Consider the following 13,064-nt stretch of genomic DNA (forward strand, 5'->3'; position numbering starts at 1 on the left):
TTCTCCGTTTTCTACTAATACAAGTCTTAGAAGTTAATTAGATTTCTTGGGAAATCAAAAATCTGATGACTTCAATGCAATGATTACCTTCAATGCTATTAAATCCTCTACCCAAAAAGATCATAAATTTCATTTCATTCAAATAAACCATTTTCACATGACTCACATCACTTTTGCAGAATTTTCGAGGTGAACCAGAAATTTTATGGTGGATTTAATTAAAAACTGACCTCAGAGTCTCATATAAGTGTAATTTGAATCTAAAAAAAATTGAATCGATTAATTTTTCCAATATTGTTCTGCTCCACTCATCGCACTCTAGATTTATGCAATTGCGTATCGCTCGGGGCTAGATCCCACACAATGACACTCAAGTTTTCATTAAATAATCAACAAATCTGCCAAGTGCCCGAGTGACTACTCTCAGTAAATTATTGTCGGTAATAAGAATGCGGAAAATATGTTAATGCTTTATCAGTTAGCATCGGAGCCGGAAAAAAACCAATGGAAATACTAACGCAGCACCGAAGGTGGGGGCGAATTGGACATACCCGCCAACGAGTATCGCATATATAGCAATGAACTTGAACGTGGAACACCGCATAAAACGCGGAAATCTCCACATTTAGACTAATATGTCGTTGGAAAGATTTCAAAGTGTCAATTATATTCATGAAGTAAATACATTCAAAGAAGATTCTGAAAAGAGTAATCACGGTATTCACTGGAGAGAGGGAAATGTGATAGTGTTGATATAGACTGTCTTCGGCAGTTGGTCCAGCATTAATCGAAGAGTAAAAAAACTATTCCTTTCACCGATTAATTTACGAGCTGTTGAAATGTCTAAAATTCTGCCAGAAGTTAGGGGAACATGGCGTCAATATACTGCTGCATTGACCAGTGAGTTTCGATATTACCATATGGGAAGTCAAATCAGGGCTGATCACTGTCCAATTGGGCTAGGTGTCATTTAGAATGATCGAATTTTGAAGGAATCATTCAAACAAGCGAATAATCGCCGAGATGATCTCGATCGATCCCATAGCAATTTATGAATTTTATTGTCGAGATAATTACAGTGACTTCCACTTTTTGGATCGATTAATTGATAACAGTCAATATTCTCCTGAAATTACAGTCAATCTGGCAACAATAGCGACAGGCATATCAGCGGGTTGGACATCACCAATGATTCCTCGTCTCCAAGCTACGGATACACCAGTTGGTGATAAGCCAATGTCCCTAGATCAAATATCCTGGTTATCATCAGTCACCTGCATTGCGCCACTATTTGTGCTCCCATTGTGTAATATATTGTCTGAGAGATTTGGTAGAAAAATATTGGGATGCCTCATGGCAATTCCCATGGGATTGTGCTGGCTCCTGACTCTTCTAGCAACAAATTTCACGTTTCTCCTGATTGCGAGAATCCTTGAGGGTATGGGAAATGGTATGATCATCTTTCTCGTGCCAATTTACATAGCTGAAATAGCCAGTGATGATGTCAGGGGGAAGCTCGGAAGTTTTTTGGGAGTTGCTGCGAATTTTGGGCTTCTTTTGGGGTTCATACTCGGAGCTATCATGTCCTATCAGATGTTTGCAATAAGTGGCATGATAGTGCCAATTGTTTTTCTTGCTGGATTCATATTCATGCCTGAAACTCCCATCTATCTTCTCCGTAAAGGACGAAAGGAGGCAGCAACTAGGTGAGTCTGTACCTCAGTCATCAGATGATTGCCTAATTAATTTTTAGTTTACGCTACTATTTGCTGAACAATTTTGTTAAATTGGCATCGACAGGTCGTTGATGTGGCTCAGGAACGATGATAAGGTGACAGTGGACAGTGAATTACGTCGTATCGAGAAAATGCTGGAAGAAGAAGCTATGAGTACCAGCAAAACAGTCGGTTTCAAAGATCTATTCAGAAGTCGAGGGACCATTTGGGGATTCGTTATTGCTCTCGCATTACTTCCAGGACAACAAACCTCTGGAATCACTGTCATTGTAAGTGGAATAAGATTTTCATAATTGTTAAAAATATTTGATAAAATATTTCAGCAGTCTATGATGATCGAAACGTAAAAACTCGTTAAATTACAGTACCAAGTTGTCAAAATCCAATTGTTATTTGCATCCTTTCAGTTTACGTATGCAGCGACAATTTTTGAATTGGCAGAAACATCATTGGATCCAAATTCTGCAGCTATAGTTCTCGCAATAATGCAAGTATTTGGATCGATAGTATCAACAGCAACGATTGAACGTGCAGGAAGACGATTTCTCCTACTATTTTCATGCGGTGGAATGGCAATTTGTCACATTCTACTGGGATTATTTTTTCTATTTCAATTTCTCGAGTATAATTTATCAACCATCAACTGGTTACCAATTGTCACTCTATCATCATATACTATCCTCTATTGCCTTGGTCTAGGCCCAGTGGCTTTTGTGGTTTCCAGTGAAGTCCTCAGTTCCGATATATCAGGTCTCGCCAATTCGATAGCGATGTCAATAGTGTGGATTATTTGTTTTGTAATAATCAAAGGTTTTCCATTCGCAAGAGATTTAATTGGAGCCCACGGATGTGCCTTTATTCTCGCATTTTTCTGTACCTGTACTTTATTATTTACGTACTTTGTCATTCCTGAGACCAAAGGTAAATCGATTGAGTCAATAGTGAAAGAGTTGAATGTCTCATCGAAAAAATCGAAAACCATTGATTATGAACTGTCAAGAAAACCTTGATCAAGTAGTATTATTTATTTATGAAACTAAATTATTAAATTTCTCATGAAGCGTGAAATGTGATATTTATTGTTAAACTTTACTCCCTTTTATAGATACAACCTGATCTCATGGGTACAGTCATTAATTATTCATAATAGCGCTAAGGAATGTTGAAAATGTATTGTTACTTTGTAATAAAATCGAAGAATACAGACTTCTGAAAAATCATTAATCAATTATCCTATGATTTTCGTGGAATCAACAGAAGAGATCGAATAGCGAGGATTTCACATTCCGCTTGTGTGGGAAATTTCCTCATATTTATTCAATTTTTCTTTGGCATCTGAGCAACATTCCAACTAAATCATTGCCGTGATAAACACTAATAGATTACCCCTACCTGATGATTGTTGACATTGCTATAAGAGTGGATATGAACAAACAGAACTATGTAATATGTAGTATGAGGATGCCGATTCCTCATTTTCCCTGTTCATGAGTTGCATAATAGTAATTACAATCACATAACTGAATTTTCCCACTCTTCAAGTCGCATTCCATTCAAAGTCCATTACAGTATAATAGACAGTTTGTCTACACCGATGCTCTTCGCAATATCTAATTTTTCATTAGGAAAGAATTTCTCTTTTCTCAGAATGTAATTGAAGGTCATAAATGCCATCTTCAAGACCAAAGGGAGCTCGGTCAAGTCGACACCCGAATGTTCTACGAATAGTTCTAATCATTCAGATGACTTATGAGTTAATTCATCATTCTTCACGTCATCTGAAAGTCACAGTGAACTCTTCGGAAATGATTTTGATAGACGATAGATTGTTAGAAACTCCAAATTAGATGAGGAATGTCGAGAGCGAAGGAGTATGTAGTGAGGAAATGGAAAAATACAAATGATCATACGTTCCCCGACTATACTTATTTAGGAAATCATTAATCACTTACATTCTCTATGTCAGTATTCGAGAGAAAATGAGAAGAGATTCGACAATACGCAACCGTAAAACATTTAAGTAACATTTTAGTTAAATTATTATCGCAGTAGACGATACTAGATGCTTTGGATTTGGTGATTATACTTTGTATTTCTAAAAATCAACTTGGAAAAATGTAATAAGTGTGTATAATAAGAGGATGCTCGTCGTTAATTTTCCTGTTCGTTGGATCGGTTTCGTAATAACGATTCTCATCGCATAAATGAATTTTCCCACTTCTGAAGGTACATTCCGCACTAAACATATTGCGGTTGAACATACCGTGTGTCTACGGCGGTGGTGTTACGCTTTCTTATCGTCACCTGTACATTTGACATACTAAATTGAATGAAGGAAAGCCTATCCAACGTCTTGGTGAAGTTGAAGTAATTTAAAATGTCGAAAAATCCATCGGATAGCTCTGGAGTCTGGCGGCAATATGTTGCAGCATCAATCAGTGAGTCCAAAAGCTGAATATATCTGTTGTCTATCCCCACATCAACTCAAACCAAATGCACCTGACAATTGTTGCCCGATTGTTGTAGTAAACATAGCAGGAATTTCCACGGGTATGTCAATCGGATGGACATCACCAATTATTCCTCAGTTGGAAGCTGCCAATACACCAGTGGGTACCGAACCAATGACCAAGGATCAGATATCCTGGTTGACATCAATATTTTGTATAGCAGCATTAATAATTTCACCATTGTGCAGCAGTTTTTCGGAAAAATTTGGAAGAAAGCGACTCGGTTGTTTAATAGCAATTCCCCTGGGTCTGAGCTGGCTCTTGACAATCCTCGCGCCAGATTTCACATGTCTACTTGTCGCGAGGATTCTCACGGGTGTGGGCGGTGGCATGACAATTTTCCTAGTTCCCATCTATGTCGCTGAGATAGCAAGTGATGATGTTAGAGGAAGACTCGGGAGTTTCCTCCTGTTTGCATTGAGCATCGGAATTCTTCTGAGTTTTATTCTGGGAGTTGTCATGACCTATCAGATGTTTGCAATATGCGGAATAATTCTACCGATAGTCTTCATCAGTGCCTTTGTATTCATGCCAGAGACGCCGGTCTGGTTGCTGAGGAAATGTCGCTATGAGGAAGCCACGAGGTCAACCCAAATATCATCTTGATAGGACTTGTTAACGTGTCATTCTCTTCCTTCAATGCTTCTCCTGACTGATTAGTTTTTTTGCACAGGTCCCTCATGTGGCTCAGGAACAATGACAAAGGAACGGTGGATCGAGAACTTGATCGGTTGAAGAAAATCATTGAAGAGGATTCAAAATCTGCTAGGTCGGTGGGCTTCAGGGACCTTGTGCGAGACCGAGGAACCATCAAGGGCTCTCTCATCGCATTTGCCCTTCTACCGGGGCAACAGGCGTGCGGCAATTCTGTCGTTGTAAGCTGGGAATATTAATCAAATGTTGGGACATTTTATTATTGATATTTCATGGGTATTTGATACTTGATATTTTCAGTTTACATATAGCGCGACGATATTCCAGCTGGCGGGATCATCATTGAGCCCAAATAGCTCAGCTATAGCCCTCGGTGTAATGCAATTGATTGCGTCGTTCTTGTCAACAGCGACGATTGAACGTGTTGGAAGACGCTTTCTCCTCTTGATATCCTGTGGTGGAATGGCCATTTGTCACGGTCTTCTGGGATTATTTTTCCTATTCCAAGCTTTGGATTATGATATGTCAATCGTCCGCTGGGCGCCAGTCATCGTTCTATGTTTCTTCACAACCCTTTACTCTATTGGTTTGGGCCCAGTGGCATTTGTTGTAGCATCGGAAGTACTGAGTTCTGAAGTAGCTGCATTTGCTAATTCCCTAGCTATGACGGCTACATGGATTGTTTTCTTCACTGTCATCAAGGGCTTTCCATTGGTTAGTAGTTTAATTGGAAGCTACGGATGCTTTTTTATATTCGCATTGTGCTGCACAAGTACATTTTTAATTACGTACTTTCTCGTTCCGGAGACCAAAGGAAGGTCGATTGAATCCATACTCAGAGAACTCAACGGTCCCCAGAAAAAGTCAGAAGGGAATTCAACAGGGAATAGAAATTCTATGGAAATTTACTAGGCACTGTTGTATATAGCGATATTTATAGTCGCGTAGAGGAGGAAGACACAACAAGTAACTCAGGGATATCCGTGAATAGCGTGACACGATTTTTTTTCAAATGTTAGAAATACTGAGAGCACACTTTTTGATAATTTAAGAGCAACATTGGAATTGCTGAATATGTCTCATAGTTTTTACTTCAGCCGATTTCTGAATGATTAAAAGACAGTTGCGAAAGGACTTTCGCACGCTCGTGTAATTATGTCAATTGTGATCAACTGTGTTCAAGTCAATAAACTCTATTATCCAGAGATCAGTCAACTTATTTGTTTCCCTTATTCTAGCACAGTAAGATCAATAAAAAAATCACAAATAAACGCACTGATTCATCATCAATTACACCGAAAATTTGCAGGAAACAAATTTAACGCAGACTTAATGTCACCCACATTTTATCATTCATGAAGATAAATGAGTTCGTCTCGCGGTCTTGAGATTGGAAGATTTCTGATGAAGTGGCTTCACCGAAAATCTATTGAAGTGGTCGATAAAGTACTTCAGAAGTGGAATCGTTCTTCCATAAATATTGATCCGGGATTATTTACGACCAATATTAAGCGTGTCGAGTGAAAAGAATGTGGAGAATTTCCCCAGCACTTGTGGCAAGTTTACGACATTAACTAAACAACATTCCAGTAGAATTATTCTCGCCTGCGATAAATAATAACAAATTACTCGTACTTCTATATTGTTTACATTCTTGTATGGGTTCACTTGAACGAAGTGGCTAACTGACGATGACCATAGTGGTTTTTGTACGTCATTTGGCACGTTTTTTATTAACAATTCTTGTCACATAAATTTACCCACTCTCCAGGAGGAATATTCCATGAAATAGTAGACGGTACATTGCGGTGAAGCTGTTGCGCAGAATTTATTTATGATCGTATATTGCACCTTTCGAGTATCATATTATTCGATCAATCGACGAATTCATGAAAGAAGATCCAAATGTCTACAAGTTCTGTTGTTAGATCTATAATGTGGCGACAGTATGTGGCGGCTTCAATCAGTGAGTTCCATAATTCAGTCCATTGATTATCACAGGCTGGAATAATTAATATCCAAAAATTGCAGTGAACATCTTAGCCGTCTCAGCCGGTGTGTCAATCGGTTGGGCATCACCAATTATTCCCCAACTGCAAGAAGACACCACTCCAGTTGGAACGACGCCAATGACTCAAGATCAGATATCCTGGCTGACATCAATTTTCTTCATAACCGCATTAGTTGTATCTCCTCTCTGTGGCCCCTAGTCAAATAAATTTGGGAAAAAACTCCTCGCATGTGTGATAGTAATTCCCCAGATACTGAGTTGGATTCTCACCATAATTGCCCAAGACTTTGCCTGTCTTTTTGCTGCCAGAATTTTCACCTGCGTGGCAAGCAGCATGACCATCTTCCTCGTCCCCATCTACATAGCGGAAATCGCTAGTGATGAAATTAGAGGAAAACTCGGAAGTTTTCTGCCCTTTGCATTGAGCCTTGGAATTCTTCTCGCCTTCATTTTCGGAGTCGTAATGTCCTATCAGATGTTTGCTGTATGCGGTATGATCCTGCCCCTTGTGTTCATCAGCGGATTTACGTTCATGCCAGAGACACCAGTCTTTCTTTTGCGAAAAAGTGGGGTAGAGGCAGCCACGAGGTACACTTCGATTATCAATGATCCATCTGCGTGTTATATAACTGAATAATGTCCATCTCCAGATCCCTATTGTGGCTCAGACACGGCGATAAAGCAGTTGTCGAAGAAGAGCTTGCTCGGCTGAAACAATCCATTGAAGATTCACAGTCTGTCAAGTCTGGAGGCTTCAGAGATGTGTTGAAGAATCGTGGAACTATAAAGGGTTTCCTCATCGCTCTAGTCCTTCTGCCAGGTCAACAAGCCAGTGGAAATCCTGTCGTCGTAAGTCCATCATATTATCATAATTTTAAATAATCTCTCATCGGAACTCAATCCTTTTAGTTTGCGTACAGTGCAACGATCTTTCAACTGTCCGGATCTTCACTGAGTCCAAACACATCAGCTATAGTTCTCGGTGCAGTCCAATTAGCCGCATCATTCTTGCCAACAATGATGATTGAAAGATTTGGAAGGCGTGTCCTCCTCTTATTTTCCTGCGGTGGAATGGCCATTTGTCACTGGCTTCTCGGTCTATTTCTTCTATTACAAACTTGGCATTATGATTTGTGGTTCTGTAGGTGGGCCCCAATTATGCTTCTATGCCTTTTCACAACCTTTTATTCTATCGGTTTAGGGCCCCTGGCATACGTTGTTGTGTCAGAAGTCCTGAGTTCCGAAACTCGAGCAGTTGTTAATTCTATGGCAATGACAGCCACGTGGATTATTGCCTTCTTAGTCGTTAAGGGCTTTCCTTTACTGGCTGAGAGTTCAATTGGAAGCTACGGATGCTTCTTCGCCTTTGGATTTTCTTGCACATGTACTTTTTTAGTAACGTATATCATTATTCCTGAGACTAAAGGAAAATCGGTTGATTACATTCTCAGAGAGCTGAATGCTACAGCGATTAAATCAGAAGATGATTTCCGTGGGAATTCAATTGAAATTAAATAAATTGGACAGTATATGTGCAAGTTGTGAATAATATGAATAAATCATGAAAAATAAGCGGATACTTTTGACCATTTTTTGCTGAGAAATAGAAGTCTCAGATACCAACAGCGAGATAATTTTTGCATTCTTATTAAATTATATAAATTACGATCAAACATGCCCAAGCCAATGAACTTTATCACGTAATTGGAAATCAATCAGAACGGAATTTTCATTTATTTTTTATTCTAGTATAGTAGAATTGATAAGAAATGAATGTATACATCTCATAAATGTCAACAAATACGGGAGGGAGAGAATCACGTGGAATTTATTCCATTCGTGTTCCATCTCTCGTCGAGATAAGTCTATCCGCATTTCACCCGTTATTTTGATAAATTCCGATCAAGCTACTTGATGAACCAGCTATGCAACAAGACGTCTCAGTACCCGGAAAATGGCAACAATTAGTCTCAACGCTTATAGGTAAATCCTCAGTAATTATAACAAGCCAATTTAGCGGTTCTAGACAGGAATTTATTAAAATTTCAGTAAATCTTCCGGCATTTTTGGTTGGACTCTCATACGGCTGGTCATCGACAATGATTCCAGGTCTACAGATCGAAATGACTTCAGTATTAGCAGACCCTATAACCGAGGATGAAGCCTCTTGGTTAGTTTCAGCATTGGGTTTTGGACCTCTGTTCGTCATTCCATTCTGCGGAAGCTTCTGTGAGCGCTACGGGCGAAGAATCACCGGCTTCGTCGTATCTGTTCCTTACATCGCCAGTTGGCTATTCATCCTCTTCGCGGACAATTTCTACCACATTCTGGTAGCACAAGCCTTGAATGGAGCAGCTAACGCTATGTCCATCTTCTTTGCTCCACTTTACGTAGCTGAGAGTGTCAGTGACAGTATTAGAGGACAACTTGGTTCTCTTTTTGTGTTGAACTTAAAAATTGGTACCGTCTGCGGTTACATTTTAGGTACTGTACTGTCCTACACAATGTTCGCATTATGTGGTCTAATTATACCACTATTGTACGTGAGTGGACTCTTTGTCCTCCCCGAAACACCAGTTTATCTAGTCAGAAAGCGACGATTTGACGAAGCAATCAGGTGAGATCTGGAGATCGAGATTATGTTCCGATTGTATTTATCGAAATGGACGCAGTAACTCATGTATCGATTGTCAGGTCTCTCATGTGGTTCCGGGGAAATGATAAATCAGCTGTGAACATTGAACTAGCAAAATTGTGCGAGTTTCATAATCAGAAGATGGAGAGAGAGTCTGTCGAAATGAAACATCTGTTGAGAAGTCGAGGATTTATCAAAGGATTTGTAATAGCTCTGACAGTGATACTGTGTCAGCCAGCATGTGGAATGAGTATTTTGGTAAACAGAATTTTTTTAAACTGAGAAGACTGACGTACTGATGAAATTATTATTTCAGCTGTCGTACACCGTCACTATATTCATTATGGCAAAAAGTTCAGTAGATCCCAATCTAGCGACAATTGCAGTCGGAGTGATGCAAGTGATTGGAGTTGGAATAGCGACATTGACAACAGAACGTGCTGGAAGACGACCACTTCTCATGGTGTCCGCTGCTGGTGTTGCCTTGTGCTATTTTATTCTGGGATTATTCCTATTAATTCAGACGTGGGATTATGACGTGTCCCTCTTCAATTGGATACCTCTAGTAGTGTTATCCGCATCCGGTGTTATTTATTCCATTGGCATGAGTTCCATTCCGTTCATAGTTGCCACCGAGGTATACCATCCACGTCTAGCGAGCACATGTCACACCATCATTCTGTTCATCATGTTCTTATTCACAGGTTTTATTATGAAAACGTTTCCTATTATTGTCAATGCAATTGGCCTCGACAAATGCTTCTGCATGTTTGTCATACCTTGTGTGTATATATTTTTTTTCACGTGGTTTGTGATACCGGAGACCAAGGGAAAGAGTAAGAAGACTATTCTTGAAGATTTAGACGGATTGCGGGGGGAAAATAGTGGAGAAAGTCATGTAAAATCTGTGATTGTACAGTCTTGAGCGACTTAGACAGGAAAAGACACTGTGATACTATCCTATTAGTAAATAAATATGTTGTACCAGTAGAATCTATTCACAGAATAAGCGATCTGTCACGAATATTGAAGTTTATACTGACATAATTAAATGTGTATAAATAGATAAATTATGAGGAGCTCATCCACCCCTCCCCCATATTTTTTTAATTAAAAAAGGATTCAGTTAATAAACTTTATCAGCATATGACATATCCAACAAGTTGCTGACTATTTTTTTAATGAAGCAATTATGATAAAGAATGTCAACAGATTTATCATTTATGACACCGAAAGCTGGCAGTCGATTCAATATGCTGTGGGCTCTAATCATTTTATTCTTTTAGTAATCAACACACTGTTCGTCGTGTAAGTTCTCTTGAATATATATTAGATTAGTTCAACGAATTATGGCAAGATCTGCGACTGTGCCGGGAAAGTGGCGACAATTCATGGCAACAATGATCGGTAAGTTCACGTATCTTCGACAGATTAGTCTATTTTCAAAGTTAGGAAGCTAAACTCAGCTTTCAGAAAATTTATACACTTGAATTCATGTAATTATGCTTTCGGTGTCTGAATTTTGATGGAAATTGCATAGATAAGACGAATGATAAGAGCCTTATCTCCCGGAATGACTGGCAATTTTATACATTCTTGAGTGAATAAAGCTGCAACGGACTTCCGTTTCGATAATTATGAATTAACCACCCAATGAACACTGCATATAAACATAAATTCCAGTAAATCTTGCACCGTTTCTGAGTGGAGTATCGTACGGCTGGTGTTCAACGACAATTCCATCCTTGGTGAGGGATGACACACCCCTGGGAACAACCCCTCTAACCGATGAGGAAGCATCATGGCTGATCTCAAGTCTGGCAATCGGACCCTTAATTATCTTTCTGTTTAGCGCTAGTTTTTGTGAAAGATTCGGTAGAAAGGCAACAGGTCTAGTGATCGCCCTTCCCTCCACCACCTCCTGGCTGCTCATACTATTTGCTACCAATTTCTATCAACTCTTGATCGCCCAAATTCTCCAAGGAATTGCCGCTGCACTGGCTACATTCCACGCTCCTCTCTATATCACAGAAATAGCTAGTGTTGATATCAGAGGACAACTCGGAAGTTTCTTCCTATTCAGTGTAAAAATTGGTCTTCTGTCTTCATACATTCTCGGTTCAGTGCTGTCTTATCACGTGTTTGCAATGTGCTGTCTACTCATACCCATCTGTCACTTCGGGGGATTGTTGGTACTGCCAGAAACACCGGTTTATCTAATCAGGAAGATTCGAATTGAGGAAGCCACCAGGTAATTGGAAGATGCATTTGCAATTATGGGATGATTCGTACTTTATTCAATTCACAGATCTTTGATGTGGCTCAGAGGTAATGATAAGCCAGCTGTTGAACTTGAAATAAATAGACTTCGAGCATCTGTTGACGATAAGATCGATATCGCTAAGTCAGCCAATATTAGGGATATATTTACAGACAGAGGAAATTTTAAGGCGTTGGTTATTGCAGTGATGTTAGCAATTGGTCAGCAATCATGTGGGATCAGTGTTCTGGTAAATATCATGTTGACTTTTATCATTTTCTAACAATATTGACAAATATGTTGTTCTTTAGCTGACGAGCACGGTGGTTATATTCAATCTAGCAAAGAGCTCAGTGGATCCCTATGTGGCAACTATAATTTTCGGGGTGATGCAGGTAATCGGTGCTTGGCTGTCAACATTGACAATGGAACGCGCAGGTCGAAGAATTCTTCTTCTCGTGTCCTCTTCGGGAATGGCGGTTTGTCACTGTATTCTTGGAACCTTTTTGCTGATTCAGAACTTTGGCTACGATATGTCAGCAATCAGCTGGACACCAGTGATCGTATTATCGGGGTTTAGTATTCTGTATTGCATTGGAGTGGGCCCAATCGCGCATGTAGTCCCGAATGAAGTGTATAGTCCAGATTTAGCGAGTATTAGCAACAGCATAACTCTGTTTATCATGACTTGCTGTGGCTTTTTAGTTCTCAAACTTTTCTCGGTGGCTGTTTCTGTCGTCGAATTGCACGGCTGTTTTTTTATATTTATGGTGTTTTGCATGGGCACATTTTTGTTTGCGTTTCTTAATATTCCGGAGACGAAAGGTAAGACACTTGAATCCATTCGAAAGGAACTTGTAAAGACGAAGAAAAAGCCGGAGGAAGTCGGTGAAGCAGTTGTCATGCAGCCAGTGACACTCGATAAATGATTATATTGATAATCATTATGGTGAACGTGAAATTCATAGGACTTTGGAACTCAAGGCATTGCAATTCCTTGAATATTTTCTATTTTTATTAATTTTCCTGGGATATTATGAATTTTCAATGAAAAATTATTGAAAATTTCAGTGGAATTGTTGCTTGTGAGAAGTGGCCACGACTGAATTTTGAGTAATTGAAAAATATTTATGTCAATCTGACCAGAAGACTAATTCGAAAAATAGTAGGAATGTTTGATTTTGTATAAAAAAATCACGATAAAAAACCCGTAAAATTGTATCACATGCTTTTTGTAAATAATAGCAAAAACCCAAGT

The 13,064-nt window shown here is 39.2% G+C and overlaps 6 protein-coding genes across 9 annotated transcripts in view; 5 read left to right on the forward strand and 1 right to left on the reverse strand.

The window, feature by feature from the left end:
- LOC135161848 (WW domain-binding protein 4) overlaps positions 1 to 13,064 on the reverse strand; it is a 34,169-nt gene that overhangs the window by 7,040 nt on the left and 14,065 nt on the right. The window lies entirely within an intron of this gene.
- On the forward strand, positions 765 to 2,942 carry LOC135161843 (facilitated trehalose transporter Tret1-like). Of its 2 annotated transcripts, none has more exons than XM_064119768.1 (4): positions 765 to 900; positions 1,139 to 1,706; positions 1,801 to 2,005; positions 2,144 to 2,942. In XM_064119768.1, the coding sequence occupies exons 1-4, from the start codon at positions 840 to 842 to the stop codon at positions 2,744 to 2,746; spliced, it is 1,437 nt and encodes a 478-aa protein (XP_063975838.1). In that variant the 5' UTR covers positions 765 to 839; the 3' UTR covers positions 2,747 to 2,942. The 2 variants fall into 2 exon arrangements, with proteins under 2 accessions (XP_063975838.1, XP_063975839.1); XM_064119769.1 differs by having other exon boundaries at positions 767 to 900; positions 1,116 to 1,706.
- Positions 3,769 to 6,107, forward strand: LOC135161841 (facilitated trehalose transporter Tret1-like). Its single transcript, XM_064119767.1, has 4 exons — positions 3,769 to 4,174; positions 4,263 to 4,830; positions 4,920 to 5,121; positions 5,201 to 6,107. Exons 1-4 carry the CDS (start codon positions 4,114 to 4,116, stop codon positions 5,810 to 5,812), a joined length of 1,443 nt encoding a protein of 480 aa, XP_063975837.1. The 5' UTR covers positions 3,769 to 4,113; the 3' UTR covers positions 5,813 to 6,107.
- LOC135161851 (uncharacterized) lies at positions 6,652 to 7,110 on the forward strand. The gene is made up of 2 exons (XM_064119785.1): positions 6,652 to 6,866; positions 6,932 to 7,110. The coding sequence occupies exons 1-2, from the start codon at positions 6,806 to 6,808 to the stop codon at positions 7,108 to 7,110; spliced, it is 240 nt and encodes a 79-aa protein (XP_063975855.1). The 5' UTR covers positions 6,652 to 6,805.
- On the forward strand, positions 7,246 to 13,027 carry LOC135161404 (facilitated trehalose transporter Tret1-like). Its single transcript, XM_064118938.1, has 10 exons — positions 7,246 to 7,499; positions 7,562 to 7,760; positions 7,821 to 8,427; positions 8,485 to 8,611; positions 8,661 to 8,732; positions 10,759 to 10,854; positions 10,904 to 10,953; positions 11,230 to 11,797; positions 11,855 to 12,056; positions 12,118 to 13,027. The coding sequence occupies exons 1-10, from the start codon at positions 7,246 to 7,248 to the stop codon at positions 12,733 to 12,735; spliced, it is 2,793 nt and encodes a 930-aa protein (XP_063975008.1). The 3' UTR covers positions 12,736 to 13,027.
- Positions 8,434 to 10,693, forward strand: LOC135161845 (facilitated trehalose transporter Tret1-like). 2 transcript variants are annotated; one of them, XM_064119772.1, is made up of 4 exons: positions 8,434 to 8,894; positions 8,961 to 9,528; positions 9,606 to 9,804; positions 9,863 to 10,693. In XM_064119772.1, exons 1-4 carry the CDS (start codon positions 8,837 to 8,839, stop codon positions 10,469 to 10,471), a joined length of 1,434 nt encoding a protein of 477 aa, XP_063975842.1. In that variant the 5' UTR covers positions 8,434 to 8,836; the 3' UTR covers positions 10,472 to 10,693. The 2 variants fall into 2 exon arrangements, with proteins under 2 accessions (XP_063975842.1, XP_063975843.1); XM_064119773.1 differs by having other exon boundaries at positions 9,021 to 9,528.

The sequence above is a fragment of the Diachasmimorpha longicaudata genome, chromosome 4 (genome assembly GCF_034640455.1).
Source record: "Diachasmimorpha longicaudata isolate KC_UGA_2023 chromosome 4, iyDiaLong2, whole genome shotgun sequence".
NCBI classification, from domain to species: domain Eukaryota; kingdom Metazoa; phylum Arthropoda; class Insecta; order Hymenoptera; family Braconidae; genus Diachasmimorpha; species Diachasmimorpha longicaudata.